Source organism: Mesoplodon densirostris, chromosome 8 (assembly GCF_025265405.1).
Source record: "Mesoplodon densirostris isolate mMesDen1 chromosome 8, mMesDen1 primary haplotype, whole genome shotgun sequence".
Classification (NCBI taxonomy): domain Eukaryota; kingdom Metazoa; phylum Chordata; class Mammalia; order Artiodactyla; family Ziphiidae; genus Mesoplodon; species Mesoplodon densirostris.
Window position 1 is genome coordinate 30,609,907 of NC_082668.1, and position 27,518 is coordinate 30,637,424.

Genomic DNA, 27,518 nt, shown 5'->3' on the forward strand with positions numbered 1-27,518 from the left:
CTGAGTTCATCATGGCACCCCCATTTGCTACACCCACTTTCCTAGCCATCCCTCCTTCCCACCCTCCTGGAGCTAAGAGCAGCCCCTGGGTGTTGAGATGTGAGGAAAAGGCAGCTAGGGATTTCTGGGGAGAATTCTGTGCTCTGGATGAAAGGTTAGAGCCTGACAGGGAGAAGACCTTTTGCTCCTGCCCCTGCTTCCTGCCTTTGAGTGTGGAGCCTTTGCATTAGCCTTGCAATCGTGAATTCACAAATGTAAAGACACAAATTGAACATGCTAAGCATTACAAAGAAGAGGGGCAGAAATCATCTGGGTCCTTGGCGATATTGTTAAACGACTCACCCACCATGAGGGCACCTACCTCCAGCGAAGTAAACAATGAACTCCTTAAAAAATGTGCAAAGAATTAAAGTGGCACATTACAAAAAAGGACATCCACGTCCAAGAAATGCATGAAAATGTACTAACTTCCACTTGTAATCAGGAAAATACAAATTAAAACCACAACAATAAAGCAGTTCACACCCAGCAGAATACATAAAAGTAAAATGTCTGATAATACCAAATATTGGTGAGAATGAAGTACAACAAAATTCTCATATACAAATTCTCGATGGTAGGGTTTACTAGTACAACCATTTTAGAAAACAGTGTCACATCATCTGGTAGCACTGGAAATATACATCCCCTATGACTTAGCAATTTTTCTTCCAGGTAAGGCCTTAGAAAAGTATGTGCAAATGTGTACTAAGTTACATGTATCGGAATGTTCACAGCAGCATGGTTCCTAATAGCCAAAACATGGAAACCATCTAAATGTCTATCAACACAGAATGGAGAAACAAATCAAGGTATATAAATATGAATGAAAATGAAACAAATGAACAATAAATGTGAACCAACAGCTACATATACCATGGAAAACTCTTAAAATAATGAACTTAAGAAGCAAAATGCAAAATAATACCTGAGATATGATTCCTTTTATATAAAGTTACTGAAACTTTAGGCAAAATATACTGTTTAGGGCTGAAAACTTGGGCAGTAAATCTCTAAAGAAAAGAAAGAAAGCAATTGCCAGAAAACTCAGGATGACAATACCTCCAGCAGAGAGACACGGGCACTGTGAGGGGGAAGAATACATTTCTGGAATGCTCTACTTCTTGATCCACATAGGAGTTACATGAGAGTTCACTCTGCATTTATTTGGCAAAATGTATATGTGTATATTAATCACTTTTTATGTTATATTTCCCAGTTTTTTTAAAGTTTAAAAAAACATGCATTTATTTTCTTTAACTCATTGGTGGTAGGCTATTCTACTGCCAGATATTCAAAAGCTATCCTCTACAATGATCTGATACAATGCCTCCCAACTTTTTGAAGTCACAGAGGCACAGAGAAATGATCAGATTTGTCTATGACATTGATTTAATGACTGAAGCTAATTAAATCCAGAGGCATCCAACCCCATGGATTTTGACTATTTTAGTCCCCATTTCCTCCCTGGCACCTCGAGGACTGAACAGCTCAGAACATCTATAACTCACTCATGAGACATCAGATGGGAAGTTCTGTTCTGTTATTTTGGTTTAACTTTAAAGAAGTCAAAGATTTGTTGCCTCCTAAGGCCTCATCTACCATCAAAGACTACATAGAATGGCAAAGTTTCCTAAAGTACATTAGAGACCATTAACTAGAGAAATAAAACTTCCCTTAAATCCTCGCTCTGCTTCAAAATGGGAGAAGAATCCTCACTGTTATGGAAGGAGAAAGGAGGAGCTTTGGTGTATCACTTAGTGGTCCCATAGATCCAAGTCATTGAGTTAACCTTAATAAACTATTAAATCACAATTTTAACTTTCCTCACCAAATCAAGGGAAAATATTACCAACGTGCTCTGAAAGTATCTCACTTCCTGAGTAAAGATGCCTCCAATATGCACTGACTAGCTACTTTTTAGAAGGGAAAACAAAACTCTAATATAGGCATTAGATGTTTAATTAAATCATATGGTGTTACATTTGAGAAATAATTAAGTATATATATTACTTCACTTTAAATGGTCCCTCAAATTATATATACAGTCTATATCTTTTGCTTGTAGAATTCCATGCATACTAGTACATTCATAGGCCTTTTCTGCTAGCAGAAGTAGAGAATTAAAACCCACTATTAATTTAAAATACCTTGGCAAAGTATCTCTTCAAAACAAGCTTCAAGTAAAATACAGCATGCAAGAACTTTTCTGAATTTTACAGAAATGGTGTGAGTCTGTACCACAGAAATAGTTTAGTTCATAGCCATTTGCCTCTAGCTATACTAATGTATTTTTTAAATCCATACTTTAAAATTTTAAGTAGTCGAATATTTATTAAAAAATCAGTAACATTTATTTTGTGCTCATTTTACATTTGGACCAGGGTTTCCAAGTCCACTCACTATGCTCCCAGAGCTGACCACTCACTGTTTGCTGCACTGGATCCATCGGTCTCCATCCTTCCCGCAGTTGCCTTTCTCTGTGCCTTCTGTATTCAGCTTTTCATAACAGAATTTGTCAGACCCCGAAGCCTCTTTTGGAGAGGAGAAAGAAAAGAGAATTAATTTTAGTTCTCTTTGTTATCCATAACTGGTCATGTGCCAGTAAATATTTTAATAACTGGTGTTTCAGAAAAAGGAAAAAAAATTCCTAATTTGTAGCACTTGCCAATTTCCATGGTGTAAATTTCCATGGTGTAATACATGGCTAATTTCAAACTAAGACTATGATGTCAACTGGCTTCTAAAATTCCTAAAAATTTAACCAATGACTCTTATAAGCTAAGACAGGACAGCTCCAACACACCTTTCTTTTTAACTTGGGAGACAAATTTATTCCCAATTCTTGTTGGTGGGTTTGAGAGTGGGAGGTAGGATTAATCATCAGCAGGAACTAGTGAAGTGACACAGAGAAAACTAGTATCATTCCTAATCCTGCTTTCTCTTAATATCAGTAGGCATTATAAAGTCCGAGCTCATTGAGATTTTACATTGGCACATGGATTTTGATATTTAAACCTTTTTACAAGACAAAAATGCCTCTATTATCTTTCCCTTGTCAAAACTGAAGCACTGAAAGTAAATCTTTCAGTTAAGTGACATTTGCCAAACACTGACATCACTTGTGCATGGGTCCCAGTCTCCTTTTGCGTGCTTTCTTTTCCTGGTGGGTGACCCAGCCTCTGCCAGCAAGGCAGAGCCACTTCTCTCTCTCTTCCGGCCTGGCCCTCATGAACTGAAGTTCACTGGCGAGGCACTACAAATGTCAGGAAGAGAATATGTGTACTGACATGTAGGGAATGTACTGAGAAGCATGACCATGTACCCGAATCTCTATCTGTCTGCGTCTCACAAAGTACTTGTGTTTCTTCACTTCAAACTGAGATAATCAATTATAGAATTAAAAACAACAACAACAAAAGTCTGGTTCTATCCTGGGGTAAAAGAAGAGAAAGCTAACTTGAGGGGGTGAATGTTAAATCCAAGGTACAAAGAAAATCAGCTGAGTGGCTGGATAATAAGCATGACCACTGCACTCAACCCAGTCTTTGCAGGTGGGTGTAGCGTCCCTTCTGTCACAGCCACAATCACTGATTGGCACTTTTTGGTTCAGATGACAAGTCCCCAACATTAGCAGTTGTTTGCTGTGGTTTTGTGACTAAGATTCACCTTCTCTTCCGCCTTTTATACTTGTTTGTTTGTTTTTTAATCACCCCAAGCTGTATATCTCTTTCAGCAAGACTGGCAGTGAAGAATATTAAGAGAAACCTGTGTGTGACCAGCAAGCAGGAAACATGACCTACTTGTTCCCCAGATGTACTGACACTGGTTATCCCGTGTCTTGCACTCCCCGTTGTAGCAGCGGCCCTGAGGACAGAACATATGTTATGAGGCACATGCAGCCAGTTCCATTTTCCCCAAACTCTCACTGCAAGGTCTCCTTTTCATTGTTTCAGACAAAATTGTTTTCTTTTTCATTTGGTACCCTAATACTTTCACAGGGAAAATAAAAACCATAAACATCCTAAGAGAAGCGTAAGAATGACAGTTAAAATTTAAAACACAAAACATAGCTCATAGTACAGCTCTTCAAATCCAACTAACTGTCTAAATTTTTTAATTTTATGGAAAAAAAAATTGAGACATTTCTTTGGGTGATACCAATATGATTTTTTAGCTTTTTTTGCATGTGAATGGTTAGGTTATAACATAGCTTCAGGAAAAAAAAAAAAAAAACTACAACCACATTACAACAGATTACCATATTTTCCCATCAGAGACAGGCTGAAATGATTAAAAGATAGTCACAACTCAATAAAGTAGATTTCTAATTCTTCAGCCATTACATTTTTTTTCCTCTCCCTCAATCTGAACAGTTTGTACCCAGAGATAAATATATTTGTATTTTATATGACATAAAGCAACTCTGAATTAGAAGACCACTGCAATAATTTACTGTTGTTTGAATTGCAATTCCCTATCAAAATTACATTTATCAAAAAAAAAACCTTGAAATCTAATCTTTTTATAAAATCCCATTTAAAACCTAGAGCCCAGCATACCTGATTTTGATTGCATGCATATCCATCTTGCTTATGAAGATTTGGTGGGCACTGAAAAATATAAACTTTTTAGTTAACATTCAGCATGTGAAGTATCTTCAGATTATGTGTACAATATATTAAAATGCAAAAAAAGTAAGCATGATTTTATTATTACCTGTGAATTGTGTGCTACAGATCATTCATATCAGTAAAAGTTATAATAAGTATTTTAAAAATGCAAGCATGATGACTCTATAATTAGGAAAACATAAGTAACTCTTTGAGTAGGTTATCCAAATTTATTCTGCAATTATTGGTAAAAATGAATCAATCAATTAGGTCCATGCAGTGGGTGCTTTTTATGTTTCTCCGTTTTCCATGAGATGGGCTAAAATAATAATTTACGTTCACTTGCCTGTGGAGTTAAAAGTAGAAGGAATTAAAATGGATAATGAAGGGAACAAATCAGCTTGTTATGCAGGAGTGGACACGTTCAGGAACCAATTTACAAGACTTCACTCAGCCCTGTAAAAATGTCAACTTTGCATGTAACACCCATGGCACTCACCTCTAGGCCACATTACTGAGAAAGAAGAAATACACTGCCCTTCAGCGCAATATAAGTGCTGTATCTCCATTACATTTCTGACCTCTTGAACTACAGATCTGTTACTAGAGCAATCATGATGTGACAGTTCTTTCTTTTTCCAGGTCTATTTATCAAATCATTTTTTATAAGTAAAAATAAGGAAAATTTCATTTTCCCCCAACATTACCCTGAGTAAATTAAAATTTTTACTTTCTGTGCGTCTCATTTACCACATTTAAGAGAGCTAAAAAAATTAAGTCAAGGCTCTGCTACAGCATTCAAAACAAATACAAAAAGGAAAAAAAAATACATGGGTGTGGCAAGTGAATAAGAAACATAGCAATACCCATTGAGGTCCTCCCTTAGTTTTCACCTTCTCAGTAAATGACAGTCCCACTCTTCCAACTGTTCAAGGCCAAAACCATGGAGTCATCCTATGTTCCTCTCTTTTTCTCACACTCTCCTTCTATTCCATTAACAAATCTTGGTAGCTTCTACCTTTAAAATATAATTGCAATCTGACTTTTCTCCATTTCCACCGCTAATGCCGGGTCCACACCACCACCATCTCTCATCTCTCTGATTATGCAACAGCCTCCAACTGATTCCCCTGCTTCCACTCTACTCTCCTTATAGGCTATAGAGCTACCAGAGTGTCCCTTGAAAAACCTAAACCACCTCATGTTGCTCCTCTGTTGATGGCTTCCCCGTCTACTCACTGGCCTTCCAAGTTCATCATGATCTGCTCCTATGCCGGCCCCATCCTCATCTTCATCTCTCTGACCTCATTCCTACTCTCTGCCATAAATACCTGACTCTACGTGAATGTACCAGCCATGCTGCCACCCCACGGCGTTTGTCCTTGCTCTTCCTCCAATCTCTCCCCCAGATTTACGCCTGGCTTGCTCTCTCACCTTTTTTTAGGACGTTGTTCAAATAACAGCATCTCAGAGAAGCCTTCTCTAACCATGCTCTTCAAAACCATAACCTCCTTCTCCATGCTGGCATCCTCTGTTCCCCATTCCCTATATTTTTCCTTCTCCATAACATGTATCACCAACTGAGGATCCGTATATTTTATGTATTTGCTTGTCTTTTGTCTGCATCCTAATGCGAGCACCGTGCAGGCAGGGATTTCTGTCCCTGCAGCCTCCCCAGCACCTAGAACAAAACTGGCTCAATTGTGATTGAGATGGTGCTCCATGACTATTGACTGACTGAGAAAATAAATAACTGACCCACACAGATACAATTAAGTTATTCTATTCTGCAACACCAAGGTGTTTATCATGGTCACTACAGAAAGGTAATGGAACTAATTTAGAAGTGCAAAGAAGCAGTAACTTATGAAGGAACACTTTGAGATTAAATGCTTTGGTTCTACATCTTTCTAAAGAACAACTGACTCTCATACAAGCTTTCACTCAACCTAATGGTAACTCTTCAAAAGATGTTAATTATCAGCATGAGAAGTTGGTTTACTGGACCAGCTGCCCAAAAACAGAGATCCCTGGGCCTCTTTCATCCAAACCCACTCAAAACACCATCATTTTCTTTTTTTTTTCTTTTTTTTTTTTTTTTTTTTGCGGGACACGGGCCTCTCACTGTTGTGGTCTCTCCCGTTGCAGAGCACAGGCTCCGGACGCGCAGGCTCAGCAGCCATGGCTCACGGGCCCAGCCGCTCCGCGGCATGTGGGATCTTCCCGGACCGGGGCACGAACCCGTGTCCCCTGCATCGGCAGGCGGACTCTCAACCACTGCACCACCAGGGAAGCCCCATCATTTTCTTATTAATCAACTAACGTTAATTATTCACTTACTCCAAGATGAATACAACCACACTGGACAAAAATGTAAAAGAAATGTTGCTACTAGAATAGGTACATCAGGGGCTAAACAATTTTCATATTTGACTTCTGCGATGTTTCAAGAGGAAAAAACTAGTAGGAGTCACTAATTAGAAAAAAAAAGCTCTTGTTATAAACTGTCACAGCTACATGGAAGAAGATTTCTAATCAATCTATTTTTCGTTTAGGCTAATAAAAGCCAGTTGCTTATCACTGAAATGTTTAACAAAGGAAATTATGGATGTCTCTCGTTGTCTGGAGATATTTAAAGCAGAGGGACCATAAATCTGTGTACTTTATTCTGCCTGTGAGCAGAGCTCTGGATTCGGTCTCTAAATGCCATTTGAGCCCCCAGTTTTACGCTGTGCAGGAAGGTCCAGTTGAGGCCGGCTTTCACAGTGCAATAGCCTTTAAATGTACTTATTTTAAATTGTGCTATACTCCCATTTTGATGACATATTTCATGGTACTAACAAAACACATTTCCCACATCTTTAAAAAATATCTTTATTAGATCATCCAGACTGTTTGCCCAGGATTTCTCTCAGTTCCACATGTATTACTTATTCTTATAAATTGTTAATTTAAAAAGCAGCTCAGAAGCATCAGTAAATGCTAGTATCAAAATTAAGCAAAAATCGGGGCTTCCCTGGTGGCGCAGTGGTTGAGAGTGCGCCTGCCGATGCAGGGGACACGGGTTCGTGCCCCAGTCCGGGAAGATCCCACATGCCACGGAGTGGCTAGGCCCATGAGCCACGGCCGCTGAGCCTGCGCGTCCGGAGCCTGTGCTCCGCAACGGGAGAGGCCACAACAGTGAAAGGCCCACGTCCCGCAGAAAAAAAAAAAAAAAAAAAAAAAAAAATTAAGCAAAAATATACTATAAAAGAGATCAAGTCATAATGTTGCCAACGATACTGATTTTCAGAGATGCAGAGATTCTCAGAGATCCTATTTTCTTAATCATTATTAGCATCAATTAAATTCACAGTTCACTGCCTCTTACAAAGCAAAAGAATTTGGGGTGGGTGTTTAACTCCCCCTATTCCACTTATCTAGTTCAGGTTCATTCTGGTCATATAAGGAAATTGTTACTAAAGGAACGTGTTTTTCTACCATGCCACTGAGAATTTAACAGTACAGTTTTCACCTTGGACACATGAGATAAAAAGAACATTTTAAAAATCTGGACAATAGAATATTAAGTTGAACACAGAGCCCTCATTATAAAAACCTTATTTCCAGTAAAGTCTATGGCAATTCAAGAGTAAAAGGTTTAAATGAAAAAACTATACTTTTAAAAGAACTGAATACATAGAACCAAAACCATATATGATGGGTATAAAAATAGCATTATTCTACAAAACTAAAAATATAACTCAGTGAAACAGTATATCAAGAATGTCAGTACACTTGTCATAAAACACTGAATCCACAATTCTTACATTCTGCCACTATATTATTTAAAAATTGCAGAGAAACCTATTTACATATTTATATATAAAAAACAGATACGCATAAAAATCACAAAAGAGTAATAGCCTGAATAGAGTTCACTGTACCATTCCTTTGTACCATATCCACTTGAATCGAGCCTCAGATGATACATATCAAAACCTTTCAAAAAGGTTAATTAGGATCCTTTGTTTTCCTCTCCTCATGTTTCCTTCCAGGGAGGGGAACTCAGTGTAACTCCAGTTACTCTCTGCTCCTGTACTCGATTCTCCAGGCAGGTAGAGTGAATGGTTGGGTTGGTTGGCTGGCTGATTTGATAAACTTGAGAAGAGTAACTTGGCATTCTGGCCCGGTCCTGCCATCCTTCTCTTGCCTACTCACATAAATCATCCTCTCTCTATTGCTCCTCCATAGCATACAAGGCAAGGGCTGGCTCTGCATCGACAGGTCATTCCAGGCCCAATTTTGTCAATAACGTGTTGCTATAGCCTGAATCTGGGATCTATAAAGAGGCCCATTTAGCCCTCACACTAAGCTATCGCTTTCAACTTGGCTACTTGCAATAGCAAAAATGATATTCTGGCTTCTAACTGTACTCTATCAGGAGCCCTACCTGGCAATAGGTAACTCCACTCCTGAGAACTTGTCCTAAGGTGCTAACTCCAAACAAGAAACACTCTTAAAAATGCATAGAGATTCACAACCGTATTAACCATAATAATGAAATACTGCCAACAATCTAAATATCTACCACCACTGGATGTAGAGGTGACTGGTAAATCCACATGGCAGACTTTCATGCAACTTTAAAGAGGATATTTATAAAAACTGTGTCATAGCATGGGAAAATGCTCTTGAAATAACGTTAGAAAGAAATGAAAGTAGAATGAAGTCAGAAATTCTTACCAAGCCCCTACCTGCCTGATTCCTGACTCCCTCTCTGAATTGTTTCCACTATTCCCCAGCTATCCCTGCTTTCATTCCATCTCTTGAAGAAGCCATGCTTCTGTACTCACTGGCTTTTTTGTTCATTTATTTGCCTTTCTCCATCCAGCAGAATGCAAGCCCCGTAAGAGCAAGGACTTTTCTATTTCAATTCCTCCCGTATCCCAGCATTCACAGCAGTGCTTGTCACAGAGCAGGGGCTCCACAAATGTTCATTTGAATGACAAATAAAGACATAAAACAACACAATATAAATGTTTAAAAATGTAAAAATTAAAGAAGGAATGCCGGAAGGCAACCTTAATGATAATGTGATAATTTTAATGTGAAGAAGATCATGCCAAGTGTGTGGGCCATGAAGCCAGGGCTTCATAAGTGGAGTGAGACGGTGACAGAGCTGAGGAAGGCAGACTTCTGCTCCCAATCCCACTTCAACCACAGCAGTGCTACGCTTCCTAGATTTCTACATTGGGCTTCCATCCAAAATTTTGTTGGTAAGCTGGGACAAAGTGAGAGAGTGGCATGGACATATATACACTACCAAATGTAAAACAGATAGGTAGTGGGAAGCACCCACATAGCACAGGGAGATCAGCTCGGTGCTTTGTGGCCACCTAGAGGGGTAGGATAGGGAGGGTGGGAGGGAGACGCAAGAGGGAGGAGATATGGGGATATAGGTACACGTACAGCTGATTCACTTTGTCATACAGCAGAAACTAACACACCATTATAAAGCAATTATACTACAATAGAGATGTTAAAAAAAAAAAAGAAAGGGTTTTGTGGCTTAAAAATGCTTGAAAATAGTACTATTAGTGCTTTATCAGTGTGAGGATACTGTTTTAGATGTGGGGACCAGGAAAGATAAATCAATTCGTTGGATATAAGCAATATAAAGGGAACTAATTACGAAGGGGAAATTTGGAAGAAAAGAGATTTTTTAGGTCCAAAAAACCACAATAAACGTTCCTAAAATAAAGGCATGGTAGGAGATAGAAATTACTAGAAAACAGAGCAAAACAAAACAAAAAACAAAAGAACCAAATCATATTCACACACATAATCCAAACTGAAAGCTTTACAATATGTATTTGCAAGTAAGATGCATTACCTAAAACTTAGTTTGCCATACCTGGCCAGAGTCTCCAGTACAGTATTCGGTAATATCACACCCATTCACAGCATCCCGACATTCATACCCTCGCGGCTGAAACTGCAAATCAAAACTCAATATTAGGAACCAGTATTAATTAATATTTCAAAGAGTTAACATTCTTATATTCACCAACAATCATGACATCCTTTCATAACCACCGCCAAACTCTTTTTATGAATCAGCAAGATAGTTCCAAGATAGAGATAATACCCAAATACCACTCTGTGTAGTAAATATGAATCATTAACCAAGGCATTACATGTTCAGATTTCAAAATCCACTATCTCAGAGTATTATTTTTGGAAAACATTGTGATGACAATTGCGCAAAGAAGAAACACTGGTGTGGCTTAAGACAAAAGAACAAAACACTAAAATATAAACATTTAGGATCTCTCTGAAGACTGATATGCACACCCAACCTGCACTGATTTACCAACTAGCTTGGATATTAGTCTTGCTTTAGCTAAATATACACAAGCAGATTTCAATTAATTCATATGAATTTCCTTCAGTGATGCCAGTGAATGCCTACTGAATACAAGGCGTTTTGTTTCCCTGGGTGGTGGGTGGGTAAAAGATGAAGGAACGAGTCCATCATCTTCAAGCAATTTATAATCTGGTTGGGGACATAAGCAAGTACAAACTAAGCTAGAACCGCCTAGATTACCACACGCATAATATCCCTTTGGTGTTGGATAAAATTAAATCATATACTTTTATGGTTTTAAAGGATATTAGAGATTTTATAGATGAGAAAAAGGAAAATTTTTAAAACGTTTTTTTAAAAAATTAACCAGAGGTCTCTAAAGATGGAAGTAACTGTGTGTCCACACATACACAAGTTGTGCATATACACATATAAACATACATACATACATATATTACCTCCTTATCTAGCTTTCTTGCCTTTATAAGTGATTTTAAGTATCAAATGTAAAAACATGAGCACTAGGTTTTCTGCTCAGGGTCTAAAATAAATTAGGATGAGTTTTAAAGAAAGAGGTTATAAGTAGGGCTTATTAGAAAAAGACCACAAGAATTGTCCCTCTTCTATTCAACTATTTAATTTGGTTTTCACTCATGATAGTAGAGCAATTCTCAATGTTTATTTTGGAAGGATTATAGGTATATTTTCTTAGGGAGGTACCAGAGAATAGAATGGTTGGTAGTGAATCATAGTAAAGATAATCGTTGTAACCCACAGAATTTGGATAGATTTATTGATTCTACAAAATTGCCAGGCTAATATGCACAGTGTCAAGCAACAAGTGTGTGACAAGTTGTACAAATACTCAATGTACACATTGAGATATTTGGCTAATATGTCAACGATAAGAAAGATGAAACTGTCAGAGAACTCACAAGACATGAGGTATTATTACAGCAGGGCCCGTCGCTGCAGTGGGCCCCATTGGAGAGAGAGCATTTCTTACAGCACAATCCATAGCATTCCTAGAGAAAACACTTCATGTGAGTAAGTGAGGAAACCTACCCACTGGTCATTCAACATGCTCTCCACATGTAACTTATGCATAATCCATGTGAGGAGATGTATATAATAGTAAGCAAATCTTTTAGGAAAGAATGAACCACTTTAAGCAATGACAGATTCCTTCCGGCTATACTTCTCAGCAAAGTACCATCTTCTAAGAAGGGGCTTCTCTACCAAAAAGTAAGCTTATTTTTTAGCAGGTACCCAACCCTTGGTTAGCTCTGTGGTATTCTTAATACTCAATCTAGTTTTACAAAGACAAAACTAATATACAACACAGAAAGAATTTTCATGAGTTAGTAAAACTTGTCTGAGATGAATAGGAGCTATGAATTTTTAAGAGATACGAATTTGATTAGAAGAATCCATTAGGTTTCTTCAGACAGAGCCAATGATTAATTCTAACGTGGTTGAGCTAGGATTAAGCATTGATGAGAGAGCTCAGAAATAAAGGCAGTAAGACCACAATGAATGATGGGGCAGACTTCCCACTAACGCTATTCTTCTGCACTCTGGGTAGATGTGCTGAAGGTAGAAAAGATCTCTTACACCTACCACATGGATTCCACAATCACACTCCTCCCCAGCTTCCACATATCCATTTCCACATTCTGTGGGCTCAAATAGCTGAAAGAGATTAGAAAGATAAAGGGAAACCATTTTAATTCATCACAGAAAATCAACACTCCAATCAGGCTACATACTTGGCCCTATAATCAGCTATCATGTGGTATTCTTCTATGATCTGTTGTTATGGCATCTTACAAATGTGTCTGTGTGAGAATCACTGTTAATTTATTAATAACACTTCTAAAAAATGTATTTTAAATGGGGTAATATCTCTTGGAGGATTCTCCAGTAGTGGGCTCCAGAGATGACCTCTACCATTAGAGCTACTTTTCAGAGAAATATGCTGTCAAGAGGAATAGATCACTTTTCATATTTGCTAATGGAGCTAAAATGCTCTGCTAATAAGACTCACAGATACCTAATTTGTTGACTTATAACCAGGCAGCTGAGAAGATATAAAAAATGTCAAGAAGATAAAAATGCTTCATTCACAGCTAAATGTGATATATGCCATCAAGTAAATGCAAATAAACTTAGGGAAAAAAAGTGTTGCTGGAAATCCATGCCCATCATTCTCAGTGAAAAGAAATCTGCACTGTCTGAATCATATTAAGTAAATGTGCAGACATATGCACAGATGTATAGAAATTTCTCAATCATTCCTGGAGCAATGGGAGAGTCAAGTTTCTAGAATAATCCACCCTACTGGTGCTATGAACTTGCTTGCCAAATAAACTGTATTACAGACCAGTTGTTGAGGCAGCTGATTATTTATAAGAAACATTCCTATTTCCCATCACCTGGGGCAAAATTTTTCTGTGTATATCTACTATACTCAGGTGAAGATTAGAACAGGACATCCGAACCCAAATGCTCAGAACCATATATATGAGAGGGAGCAGCACACACCCAAGGAACAGCTGCCCTCCACTGAGTCCACCAAAGAAAGATCTGATCCTCCTTCCACTTCCAGGAAAGGAAAATTGTTATAAGGAGCAAGGAAGTTTTCCACGATACTTGGGTGGGACTTCCCCATGGGAAAATCCAGTGACTAAAATCAACAGACCTCATCTCTGGGATATTTTGATCAGCAGGGAGGAGAAAATGGAAAAGGGAAAGGCAGACTGGAACATGACTAGTGCTTTAGATCAGGACTCCCATGTAACCCACTGTTGGATTTCATTCTTAGGACTCTTCTTCCATCCTGAGACAGGTCACTATCACAAACCATATGGCAAACATGGCAGTTGAGAAGGTTCCCAGAGCACAGAAAAGATGCACTTAGATAATGTGAAAATAACACATAAAACCTGCATACATACATCCATTGACTACAACACTTGGAAGAAAGTCAGTTCTTTCACACATACATGTAAATTATTCCACTGTAATCCATAGGAGCTTTTAAAAAATTATTCTATATATGTTGTTTAAAAAGAAAGAATTCCATATTTACTAATTTTTAAAATTGAAGATGTATGTGTATTTTTATTTACTTTCCACATTATCCGAATAATTTGCTTTCTACTCACAGGCAATTTCAGAAATCTAATGATGGATCCTTATACACACGCTAGAGATCTCAGTATTTTCAAACAACTCAGTGTTGTTTCCTCAGGCATGAGGCTTATAATTAGCTGGTGAGCTGCAAGGCAGGTAAAATTAGCCATGTACTTTGCAATTCAGAAATGCCAACAGCTCACATTAATTCATTATTACTCACTGCACCCATTTTAAACACTCTGAAGCTTTCAGATTTCTGTTGCATTGAGATCGATGCCATGAAAAGCAGGGAGCTGAGTTTAATGATGCAAGGTCATTTTAAAATTCCTGTTTCTTTTTCTGCAGCCTTACTGAGATTTTATACAGTTGTCAGGCATCAAAGTGTCATCCCTAACTTAGCAGTATCACTTAATTATGGGGATAGGAATAAATTATTCTGACAGTTATCGACATCAGACACTGATTTTTTTTAAAAAAGGTTAACATGGTTTCACTGCTCTCTCAATTTGCAGAGTTATTAAACATTTTGTATAGCAATGGATTATATTTGACTTATGATGTAGTATCTTAAAAAGAAATATGAAATGTGCAATGTTAGAATGTCTATGCCATCTGCTAATTCGCATCAATCCTGTCCTTTTGCCTGTCAAGCAACTTCGTTTCTAAACATGTTATTGGTCGACAGTCCCATATCCAAAATCTCTATAGCCTGTTAATTTAAGAATTCTGGCTTTGCTGGATTTTAGAAAAGTATGATGCATTTACGCTGTTCTATATAACAGCCCTGAGGGGTCTGGTATACACCCTATAATCAAACACATTAACATTTGTGCAGTAACATTTGTGCAGTAAGACTTATGGATACTTACACTATGAGGGATAAATGAAGATTTTCAGTTCAGGATAAGTTGTACCGTCCACTATGTTTTCTGCAAACTCATAAAATATACTTCCAATTTTCAGAATTTTTGAATTAAGGAATTGTTGATAAGAGAATATGACATTGTGTATATAAATTTTAATGAAATGCAAATTGACAATGTGGACCTTCCCAAGTAAAGATATATATATCTCTTCATATATACAAATATATATATATATATATATATATGCCTGTATTTATGGGGTCCATAAATACTTTGGGTCAGTTTTTGGCTGGCTGATATTAGTAATGCTTTCTATCTGGGAGAATGGACCACACATACCGCCCCCTGCCAAAAAAAAAAGAAAGTAAGAAAAGCCTAGAAATTAGTTATACCCCTAGAGAAAATGTCAAGGGGAAATAGAATCTTTGTCAGAGAAATGGGCTAAAGTAATGTATCTTAATCTAACCCACTATCTCTTAGCAGCAATTGAAGACCCCAACATGAAGATTTCAAAGATATTTTAATTGAAGGACTGTCTGTTTGTTTTTTGGAGGGGAGGGCCAAGAGGAGGTACAGCTAGCACTGAAACACCAGAGCTTCAGAACAGTGAAACCATGGTCTTGTAATTCACTTAAACGAGACTTAATCTTTAATGTGATAAAGATTTTTATAATTAAATATTAATCTGGTTGGAAAGAAACCTGCTTTGCAAGCCAAGTATCTGATATTTGACATAGTTCCATTGTAAAAAAAATGGAGAAATAATTACACTTTCTAAATTACTAACCTTTGTTGGCCTGTTGAAAAGACAGGCTCCACCCCCTCTGTGTAAAAAGTCTCTATACTCCAAAATGCTGCACTTTGAGAACTTTCTGGAATGGGATACCCTGAGGAAATAAAGAATCAATTATGTAAAAAATTTACCAAAAGCAGTCATCAGAGAAGAAAATTAAAAACCCTGAATTAGAATAAAATCATCACTCTGGATCCAGATGATTCTACACAAACTTTGACAAGGCACTTATGTTCAAACTGCTAAGTATGTGTGGTAGAGTCTGTAAAAATAGAAATTCAAAGAAAATCACAGATTTGGGGGCTAGGTTACAATCTCCTTAGCAGTCAAGCCCCTTTGTGCTCAGGCTTGAAAGAGTTTTTGAAAAGTTCATCCCCAAACTTCATCTAGGCTGTATATTAAAATGTGGTTACTAGCACTGACATATATACACTACCAAATGTAAAATAAATAGCTAGTGGGAAGCAGCTGCATAGCACAGGGAGATCAGCTCAGTGCTTTGTGACCACCTAGAGGCGTGGGATAGGGAGGGTGGGAGGGAGACGCAAGAGGGAGGGGATATGGGGATATATGTATGTATACATCTAGCTGATTCCTTTGTTATACAGCAGCAACTAACACAACATTGTAAAGCAATTAGACTCCAATAAAGATGTTAAAAAAAATGTAGTCACTTTTATTTGCTCTGTCTCAGTAAAGATAAGCAGGGTTTTTTGGGGTTTTTTTTTTTTTTTTTTTTTGCCTCTGTCCTGAATAGAAGGAACTTGGGAACCTACTAGATTTTACTTTGGAGAAGGAAGCTGTGAGGGTCAACTGATTAAAGATTCTGTATTGCAGGCTTCAGCGACACAATTGAGGTAAACAAGGAAACCCTAAAGAGATGTTAGACTATATATGTTTTTATGTGTATATACACACAGTCAAAACAGAATTAGGGTAAGCACCTTCTGAATTAGAATTAGGTAATAGCTCCTTATTCTTAAATTCAAATACTATTTGGTAATCTTCATGATTTTGCAGGAATATAGTGAACCTCTTTGTGAGTTAATCAAATTACTATCACTGTGTCAGTACATAGGGGAATATTATACGTATGGTCAAGGTTACACTGAGTCATACACACTGATTCCTTGGACATATTTGTCATAGTATTTGATTTGAGAGTACTAGGTCACTTATTCTAGGATGTGATCCAATAGATTTATATTTCCTTATGTATGAGGGTAGTGTATGGAAGTAGGTGAAATCTACCATTGTTGACAGTGATGTCTTACAAGAACTATGTAGAAACATATACTTGAGAAAATACAAATTAAGCTTAAATAATTTTATTATATCCTATGGGTAGTCAGTCTAGAAATCCATTTAGAAACTGGAAGTTTAGAAGACAGAAGACCTCTCCCGATAGAACCAGTATTATGAATGGTGTTACCATTCTGTAGGAGGCATCAGGGGAGGGGGAGCATGAAAGCTAACGGTTTCAAGTTTAAACTACATTTCTAGAAACATGTGTTCTAAAGTAGCAAGTATAATGGCTGACTCTCTCCTCAAGCCTTCATGCTCACACACCTCTTGTTCCCTGGACTCCTGGTGCACAAATAAGGAAGGGACTCTGTAAAAGTAGGTCAGGGCTTCTGGCAACTGGGGATCACAGGGAGGGAGCAGGACCAGAAATGGTGATGTGCTGAGCAGATGTCTGGCATGGGCAAAGGAAGTGGGAGAGACACATGAGTGAGGAAACCTCTTCTATCTATTAGGAGTGGGCTGTAGCTTAGGAGGCCTTGTGGCAGTGGCTCCCATGGGGCAGGGGTCCCTGGGAAAGAGGGCAATGTTTCTAGGCCTTGGTTCACAGATGCAACAGCAACCCTCTAGTTTCCAAATTATCTACAATAGGATACAGGAGTTAGGTGAGCAACTATTCAAATGTCTATCAGTAGAAGACCACCTAGACACGATAAATCTGTCTTAATTTGTTTAAAAAGGCTTTATTGATTATATAAGGAATACAGTCCAATTTTATTACAGTAAACATGTCTATTTACGAGTTCCTTAAAATATAAATTGTTGACTAAATTGGTTTTCACTGACAGTTTAGACAACCAGCTTTTATCCTAACTACTAAAAAATTAATGCATCCACTAAACTTAGAAGCATTTAATCATGTGCTTCCTTTAAGGGTTAATAGATGTAGAAGTGGTTACTTTATTTTACTTTTATTACCAACTTTAAATAAAAAATTAAAGTATAAAGTAAACTAGCCATTTCATTTTTTAAAATATCAGACAATGAATTATTGAATTTATTCTAAGGCTTAGCCTAAAAGACCAGTACCTGAGAGACTGTATATCTAATTATAGGTAACAATTTCAGTAAAAGGTATATAACAAATGCATGTACAATGAAAATTTACCCCGTCTCCTCCATGATGCAGCCACCCCAGGATTCTGTGCAGTCACATTCTAGTCCAATGAAACAATAAAAAGCAACAAAAGAAAGGGGAAACAACAAAAGTCACATCTTTAATTTGCATCACAGCTCTTGAAATAGTTCCTTATTACCAATTCCATGTCAGACAGGTACAGAATGTGAAGTCTCACCAAACAAAACCTATTTCTTTTAAATCAATATTTCTTTTTCCTTTCCAACAGTACAGTGTGCTTCCTAAGACAACAGCTGCAAGAAATAAAATTGTGCCTCTCTTCATTTTTGTAACTCAGAGAATTCAACTAAGTTCCTAGTGCCAATGTTTAATGAAAAGTACCTGGTCTAGAGATTGTAAAGCCTGAGTTCTAGTCCAAGTTCTGTGTGATGAGAGAGTTTCATAGGCAAGTGACTTAGCATTTCTTGGGTCTCAGTGTTTCCACCTCTAAAATGCGAATGCATCTCCCTATCTCCCAGGGTGGTTCTGGGGCTCACATGAGAGGGTAGTCTGTGTGCTCTCTGGGAACTACAAAGCTCTACTGCACAAATGCAGTGAGTCCTCACTGAAGTCCTGCTCACAGACCACACCGGACGTTAGAGGAGAGAATTCAATTTGCTGGAGTCAAAGGAAGAATCAGCCAGAGACTTGAAGAACACTGAGCTAAAAGGTTCAGCAAAAGAGAGAAATCTAAAATAGAAATGTAAAATCATCTAAATTAAATAACAACCATAAACTTAACATAGATACCACAGATGGACATATGGGTATCATGACGGGCTGTCCTTTTCATTTATTTTTTCCTATTCTCTTTCCTATGATAGACAAAGATATTTTTAAAGAAAGACTTCCAAATGGATCTTTAAAAATTCAAAGTACAGAATGAACCTACCTAAACAATTCACAAAGGAATAAAGAATTTTAGGAAGGAATTATGCCCGGCATTAGTAATGAAGCCTATTGCTCACCTTACTCCTTCATCTGACTCAGCAATATCTCTCAGCTGCCCCCAGCACTGGCCTCTTCCTGGCTCCGGGCTTTTCAAACAAGGACATAAACCTGGTTCTACTCCTTTCTGGTTTTCAGGTATTGATGCCAGCCAGTGAAACCTGAATCACTTCCTTTAATGTGTACTATGTGTTTCCCTGGGAAAGCAAATACTCTGAGCAAGAAATCAATAGATGAAAGTTTGTAGAGATTTGCTCAATGCCACCAGACTTAATGTACCCATAAAGTGATGACTTAATATGCCCTTAAAGGGAATCAAGACATCCTGGATATATATTTTGCTTCAAGTTTCCATAACACTATGTATTAATTATTTGATAGTAGTCAAAAAGTATAAAATATAGGATAATGTTAAGGTAGATTTTTGTCCTCTTCTTCTTTAGGGAGGCTGTGGTAGAGAGGGGGACCTTTATTCCTAGCATCTGATATTTTCACTGAGGGGAGTAGATTTCCACTTAATTCCTAGGTAACAGATTAGGAGTGAATACCTCAGGTTTTTCTTTCCACAGGATCTCATTGTGTGTGCCCTAGGCAATTTTGCCTTCTGCCACAAAAGTGTGTTAGAAATTATATTTTACTAGTGTATTGATATAAAGAGGAATATAATCCAAGTTGGATTTTATACCGATTTTAAAAGAAGTTAAAGGGCTTCCCTGGTGGCACAGTGGTTGAGAGTCCGCCTGCCAATGCAGGGGACACAGGTTCGTGCCCCGGTGTGGGAAGATCCCACATGCTGCAGAGCGGCTGGGCCCGTGAGCCATGGCTGCTGGGCCTGCGCATCCGGAGCTTGTGCTCCGTAACGGGAGAGGCCACAACAGTGAGAGGCCACAACAGTGAGAGGCCCGCATACCACAAAAAAAAAAAAAAAAAAAGTTAAAAACGTTCAAGGGCCCCCTAAAATTATTGTGGGCCTTCAACACTTCGCCACTAGAATCTCAGCCCTGTCTTTCCATCTGCATCTCCTCTGGTTAAAGAGGAGAGTGACATCCAGCAGTCATCAGCTGTGTTTTCCTACTGGATGGGATTTGTGGCTGCTTCTCTTGGCCTGCCTGCCCAGTAGAGGAGAGTTATTCTCTATCATCTGCCCCCATGTTTAAAAGGTCCAGGACGGGACTGCCTGTACAGGAAGCTTCTCCAATGTTTCTGATGGTACTAGGAAGGTAAGTTTAATTAGAGGTAAGTAGATGGGTAAGTTTAATTAGAGCTTGAGCTCCTTTTAACTCTAGGCCTAAGCTATTTTCTGATCCAACTGTACTTGTGGTGGAGCTTCACTGACATCTTGTGGCTATCCTCAACTGGTTAGAATCCAGAGGGTGAGTATTCACCACCACCCACCCCAACATTCTGCAGTGTGAGAAAGAGCTGATCATGCCCTGAGAAAGTATGATTTTATGGACTTTGAAAGGGACATTTCTCCAACCCACACAGATTAAGAATTACCTTAAATTGCTCATCTTATCATTGTTTAGAGGAAGGAGATACACTACAGTTAAGGTATTATGACTTAGAAATGAAAAACATTTCTTTATTGACCGGACATGCATTATACAGACAGAATGGCACATGAAAGTAAGAAGGTCAATGTACATACTTGGCTTTCTGCTAGAAGGTTCCCACTGGATTCCAAGGTTTTGAGCCAAACTCTGCGATAATACTTGTGCCACTGCCATTGGAAGACCATACTGTTTTTCAGAGTTGAAAGTGTGTGGGAAACATTTGAGAGAGGGCACAAAGCTAGTTATTATTTCTTAATCATGACCACATTTCATCTCAGTCCCCTAAGTAGAGCCTCACAGCATCAAAAGACAGCTTATGCTCCTTACCACTTCTTCCTTGCAACTGGGCCCAAGAAGCAGAAAGTCTCCCTTACTATGTGGCATCTCTCAAAACTTGATGTTCTCACATGGAAACATAAAATCATAAAAGGCTGTGCCCCGTTTCAATTCATACCAAACCAAGAATAAATTCAACTTACTACAAATCTGTCAAGAGAGGTCTCCACTGAATGCTGGCTACTGGGATAACCTGGTATAATAGATTCAGGTATTGACCAAGGTTTAGATTTGGTTGGTTCGACTTTTGGGATGTGTTAAACCTAACATAGGCAGAAGAGCAAATAACTTTTTTAAAAAGTCATAAAAGAAGGATAAACAAGCTTATAAAAACTTATCTATAGAGGCCAAGAAATTTCTGGGCCAATCTTTGGTTTGCATCTGCCTGATAAATATGAAAAACTATCATTATGATATGAAACAATACCTCTCTTCTAACACCAAAGACCACTTTGGGCTCTATTTATTAATACGAACCACTCATACTATAGTCTCAATGTCATTATCATTCTAAAACAGGCCTGAAAAGGGAAGTAAACTAGGCCATGGGGAAGAAAGAGACTAGATGCACAGATAAAGCTCCTACTTTAGGAAAACTGATAACATTTACCTCATTCACACCAACTCCCCTTGTGCGAGAACAGACACCTCCAAAGTAACTCAGGCTGCTTCTCTTATAGTGGAATGTCACACGCCTTAGGAAAAATAAGTGCTATTAGGAAACCAATGTAGTGACCATTATATTTCAACTCTCTGCAAATATGTCTATTGTCCTACATTGAATACCCCAAACCAACCCTCCTTTAGAAAACCAAAAACTGTATTTTAAATACCTTTAAATGTATGTTATCATAAATACCTTTAGATTAATGTTATGTTAAATAATCTCAGTTGAGCAAACATCAACTGAGCACCTAACTAAGCATCATGTACTGGCACAGGAACTGAGGGCACAAAGATAAACAGACCACAGCCCTTGACTCTTTTCTAGTAGAGACTATAGAGTAGTTATACAAAATATTGATGATTGTAAATTGGTGATGAAACACTGAGAGAAAAGCAAAGAGTAACAGGTGAGAAGAAAGGAAGGAGGACTTTGGTTGGTTTGATCCCAGGACAGAACCTTAGAGGACTGTCTGAAAACAGCTTAGCCACCAGGGGGGGAAGGGAGCAACTTATGATATCAAAAGTGAGCAAAGCACCCCTTTTCCTTAGAGATGAAACGTCAATTTTAGTCAATAGTTCATTTTCACTTTGCTGTACACCTGAAACTAACACAACATTGTAAACCAACTATACCCCAATAAAAATTAAAAAAAAAAAAAGATCTAGCAAATGATTTGTTGGTGAAAGTGATGTGTGCAAGCCTTCAGGAAATCTGCTTTCAAGGAGCTAACTCAGCTGGAAGGAGGGCCCTTTCGCAATCCTCCCTCCCTGGCATTCCTGCTGTCTGTGATGAAGGCTGGAGTGTCAGCAGCTGTCTTGAATCACGAGTTGACCCTGAGGATGGAAGGTCTGAAGGTACAGATGTGCTCTGAAAGTAAATCTCCTGACTGTGGAACCACCATTCCAGCACTGGGCAACCTACTGCTGTGCTTCTTATGTAACAGAGGAATCAACCTCAAACTTGTTCAGGATTGATTCATTGATATATAACCTAACTGATACAATAAAGGGATAAAGATCAACGTCAAGCCAAGGGCTGGGGATACGTACGAGATGAGATGCACAGCATCAGCGTGCTGCCTGATACGCTGCCGGTATTTGGAGAACTCGTGGAGCATCTGCACAGGGTTGGTGGTGATGTCAATATGATCCTTCTCAGTCCAGGTCTCTACAGCCACCAGGACAACCCTGGTATTAAGCTGCTCCTTGTAAATCTGAGGGTATACAACAGGACAGGTGCAGGAGGAAAACACTGGGTCAAACATGCACAATCAGTGTTTCAGAGTCAGCGGAAGGACAGGAAGGGGAGGTGAGAGGAGAACACGACGTCAGAATTAGCTCATCAAAGAGAATCTTCTTTCCTTTCTCTTTTCCAAGAGCAAAAAGAAAGAACAATCATACAACTCAGCCTCTCCTACAAAGTTACTGCAATCCCAAATCAGCACCTTTAGCAGCCAGGCATCTCACTAGGGGATCTATACTAGGAGTATCATGATTCTAAAGTCTGGACATAAGTTCAAAACAGGGTTTAGTAAAATCACCTTTCCAAACCTCATAGGAGATAACAGGTTGGAGCCTGATATACTGGTTCTGAGTAAGTGTGATATGACCAGTTACTCCTGCAGGATTGGAACAGATCACTAAATCCTTGGACAAGCACTAACACCATGGCTGGCTTGCCCTTGGAAGCCTTGTTGTATGAAAAGTAAAATAACAGTGGAAGAGAATCACGATCTGAGGCCAAAAGAGGGAAAAGCAGATTTACATTACCTATGTCACCCTCACCACAGGGTGACATCACTCACAATATTTAAATTGTAATTTTCTGCTTTTGGCCCAGTAGCTAAATAATTCACACATGTAAGCAATTTTGATGAATGTTGTCATTTTGTCCTATTTTCAAGCTAATTAAGAAAATAATGGATGATCTTAGAACACACTGAGGAAAGGAAATATTATCATGCGTAAATCAACGTGAAGCTATAATGATTTTACAACAGGGGGTGAGTTAAGTGTAATGTCTTTTAAAAAAAATTAGTTGGTCAGCTTCAGAACCTTGTATGGTAAATCCAAATAAAAATGACACTTTGCAAGATGTGATTCTGTTCAATCATGGTGAAATGACAAACACAGCGATTCTACCAAGTAAACATCTGGGGCAGAGGGAAAGGTGTGTTTAATATTCTCTTTTTCATATCCACTTATAGTTTTCCTCTGAGAAGACTGACAAGGGCTGAAATTAAAGAAAATTAATAAAGCAAGTGATAACTGGCTTTCAGAATTTCAATTCTAACGCTACATGCTACTCTATTTCCCCGCACCCATTTTATACGGCTCAGCTGTGCCTACCACGTATTATATGTTATGAGTGTTTACGTGATTGGAGACTTTTGGACTGTTTAAAAGGCAAAAAAGAAGGCAGTTCTTTAAAGAATATAGGTATCATTTAGATATTAAGCAATTTATAAAGGTTTTTTTTCCCAGTTAAGAGGGAACATACAATAAATATCAGATAAACATACATTTAGCTGAGCAAAACAGCACTTTACATTAGAATACACAAAATACTATGCTATATTTATGACTAGTCAAATTGAATTATTTATTGGAACATAATGAATAATATTCACATTTACGGATTTCCTATCTAAAGGAAAAAGGAAGAAAATCTTAACCATTATTCTCTGTAACTGACAGAATGAGAGGAGGAGGAAAAAATCTCAATAAGAAAGATTTATAGAAGTCTTTTTAAGAAGATATACATTTTACTGTTTTAAATTAGCTTTATTTGGGGACTGCACTTAATTCTGTCATCTAAAAATAAAGTCTGAAGCATTCTTATGGGGACATGAAGAAATAAATTTGGGTTCTTTTAAAGAAAATTTTTTTGTATTGCCTATATCCTCCAAACATAATCCACCTCAATCTATTAGTCCTTCTGCCTTATATTTAAGATGATAAGCTCAACTGATTATTATTAATGAAGTCTCATTTGCCAAGTTTAATTTACACTCTTTTCGGTAGCTAATTTTCTCCAGTATTTTTGTCCTAGCTAGACTCTTGTGACAATAATATCTAGACATCACTTAGAAGCAACATCAATGCATCTTTGGGATCCCAAGAATAACTCAACAGTCCCCTGAAACTCTGATAACACTGCCCTTTGTGAAGCAGACCACTATAATTTCTTATTAGCCAGATGAGATAAGGATAGCATTTTTACTTTTGTCTCAGAAAGAACTAAAGCAGCAAGTAAGCAAACAGAGATATAAACCATTCCACTTTGGAAAAAGAGGTTCAAGAAAACCAGGATACTTACAGAATCCACAAGGTTGACCACAGACTTTGCAAAGTTGTTTGTATGCGCATGAGAAGAGCGACACTTCTTATACTGGGAGGGGGAAAGATATATCAGTCACTGTCAAACCATAATTTAATGATAAATTTCAAAATTCTGTAAAAACAGAAACCTGACAGCAATAGTAGAAATAGGGATTAAAAATACAGAATTTAGTTTGTGCCGTGTTTGGATATAGTGGTGCTCTTATTTTACTTCTCTGTCAGGCAGGAAAACTATAACTGTCTAAAATACCCATGATGTTCCAGGTAATGGAGACAGCCTAGTGATTCTGAGTGAGAAACTTTACACTTGAGAAGTAAGCTGTTAATTCAGTCTCAATGTCTAACAAATGCAATCCTTTTTTTTTTTTAATTTGTTTGTTTCAAGGAAATGAACTTTACCAGTTTATAAAGAGCTTAGATCAAGGAATTTAATCCCAACTGGACACTCTCCTCACTTGAATTCAAGTGCATACAAAGATCAAGAAAATTTCTTAGGCAACACTTCAGATTCAGTCCATGATATGGAACGTGTCTGTCGTACATTTTAGTATATTCTTTCAGAAGAATGCCTTCTCCAAATGAAGCCTTTTGCTTTTGACGGCTCAGAAGTCAAAACAAAGAAGAGACAAAAAGTAAAACTGAAGTGTGCCGATAGTGTATAGTTGCTTATGGTTATTTATGATCACTTAGGAAAATAAAGTAAAGTAATAGAATAATTACATAACATCTAAAGGGCTACAGTTTTAGCAAGGAGCACTGCAATTAATATGGCTTTGAGAGGACATTTAAAAACTAAGGTTTACCACGGGGGGATCAGGCCCTCTGCTGAGGAAAAAGAAAAACATCCTCAAAACTACTGAATCAGGTTTGCACCATGTCTTTAAAATTTGACTTCATTTATAATTATAAAAATAATGCATCTTCATAAAGATTAAAAATACTTCCATGTTGGAATAGCATGATATTATTTTCTTCTCCTTAGCCCATTTTCACATTATAAATTTGTCAGACCCCCTTCATTTCATTCTCTCTTTAACCCTGTTACTATGTTTTTTAAATGAAGAATATGTCTTAATGCTTATAGATCTGATATATATATATATATTTAATAATACTGAGCATACTGACAACCTATGATAAATGTGCAATAACTTAGTATTGTGTTATTAGTAGCATTCATTAATTTATGACTATTTATAATATTTGCAATGGTGTGAATGTTTGTGTGCCCCCAAAATTCATGCTGAAATCTCCACCCTCAAAATGATGGTATTAGGACGTGGGACCTCTGAGCGGTACTTAGGTTATGAGGGTGGAGCCATCATGAATGGGATTAGTGCCTTATAAAAGAGGCTCCAGAGAGATCCCTAGTCCCTTCCACCATGTGAGGACACAGTGAGACATTTTAACAGTTTTTTTTTTAACTTAGCATAAAGAAGTTGTTGTAAGAGCTCAGCATTTTAAGTTGCCTAGCAAATTCCACAAGCTGGAAAACTTCAAAGATATCCTTTAAAAATATTGGGTTGGCCAAAAAGTTCGTTCGGGTGTTTCCGTAACATCTTACTTTTTGGCCAACACAGTAAAAGCAAAAGTATCAACAATAAGTCTCTTTGGGGTGATGAAACGTTTTGAAACTAGACAGAGGTAATGATTGCACCACATAGTGAAGGTACTAAATGTCACTGAATTGTACACTTAAAAAAAAAAAAAAGTCCCGACATGAAGAAGCACTTATCACAAAAAGAAAGGGAAAATATTAGCTAACACCTATTCTAATGCAGTGGTGTTACATATCTGTTCAAATGAATTTTATTTTGCTTCTGAACATTTATTTGTCCTTTGGGGATATGTCTTTTTGTGGTATAATGGTCGTGGAAAACATGACATGTAAGTTAAAAACAATGAGGACTTTAAAAGTACTAAAATGTGAAGTTTTCCATTTATTTCATATTTATAACTTCCAATTCTCTGATTTTCTTTATTTTTGGCTTGCAGGATTTTTTAGTTCCCTGACCAGGGATCGAACCCATGCCCACTGCAGTGGGAGCGCAGAGTCCTAACCACTGGACCGCCAGAGAATTCCCTCTGGTTTTCTTTTTAGAAAGATCACTCTGCCTGCTGTGAGGTGAGTGAATTAGAAAGGGTCAAGAATGCATGCAGAGAGACCTGTTGGGAAACTGCTGCAATAGTCCAGGTAAAAAAATAATGAAGGCTGGACGTCATTAGAGGATGTTGGAAGGTAAGGAAAGAGAAGAAAAAAAGATGACTCCTAGGTTTTGAACTTGAATAGCTGGGGGTGGGGGAGGTGCCATTTAAAATAATGAGAAAGACTGGGGGAGGGCAGTTTAGAACTAGGGAACCAAGAGTTCTGATTTAGAAATGTTAAATGTGGGATGCCTATTCAATACTGAAGTAAAGATGTCAAGTAGGCAGTTGAATATAGAACTATGGAA

At 37.8% G+C, this 27,518-nt stretch overlaps 1 protein-coding gene across 1 annotated transcript in view; it reads right to left on the reverse strand.

The window, feature by feature from the left end:
• ADAM23 (ADAM metallopeptidase domain 23) overlaps positions 1-27,518 on the reverse strand; it is a 172,574-nt gene that overhangs the window by 23,653 nt on the left and 121,403 nt on the right. The window contains exons 10-21 of the mRNA XM_060106751.1: positions 25,043-25,114; positions 22,774-22,937; positions 21,668-21,752; positions 20,817-20,907; positions 18,209-18,257; positions 15,793-15,892; positions 12,622-12,693; positions 11,937-12,026; positions 10,549-10,629; positions 4,602-4,652; positions 3,843-3,906; positions 2,468-2,573 (exon numbers count right to left, since the gene is read on the reverse strand). Of these exons, the coding sequence (XP_059962734.1) occupies positions 2,468-2,573; positions 3,843-3,906; positions 4,602-4,652; positions 10,549-10,629; positions 11,937-12,026; positions 12,622-12,693; positions 15,793-15,892; positions 18,209-18,257; positions 20,817-20,907; positions 21,668-21,752; positions 22,774-22,937; positions 25,043-25,114 (1,025 nt within the window). The remainder of the gene's footprint in view (positions 1-2,467; positions 2,574-3,842; positions 3,907-4,601; positions 4,653-10,548; positions 10,630-11,936; positions 12,027-12,621; positions 12,694-15,792; positions 15,893-18,208; positions 18,258-20,816; positions 20,908-21,667; positions 21,753-22,773; positions 22,938-25,042; positions 25,115-27,518) is intronic.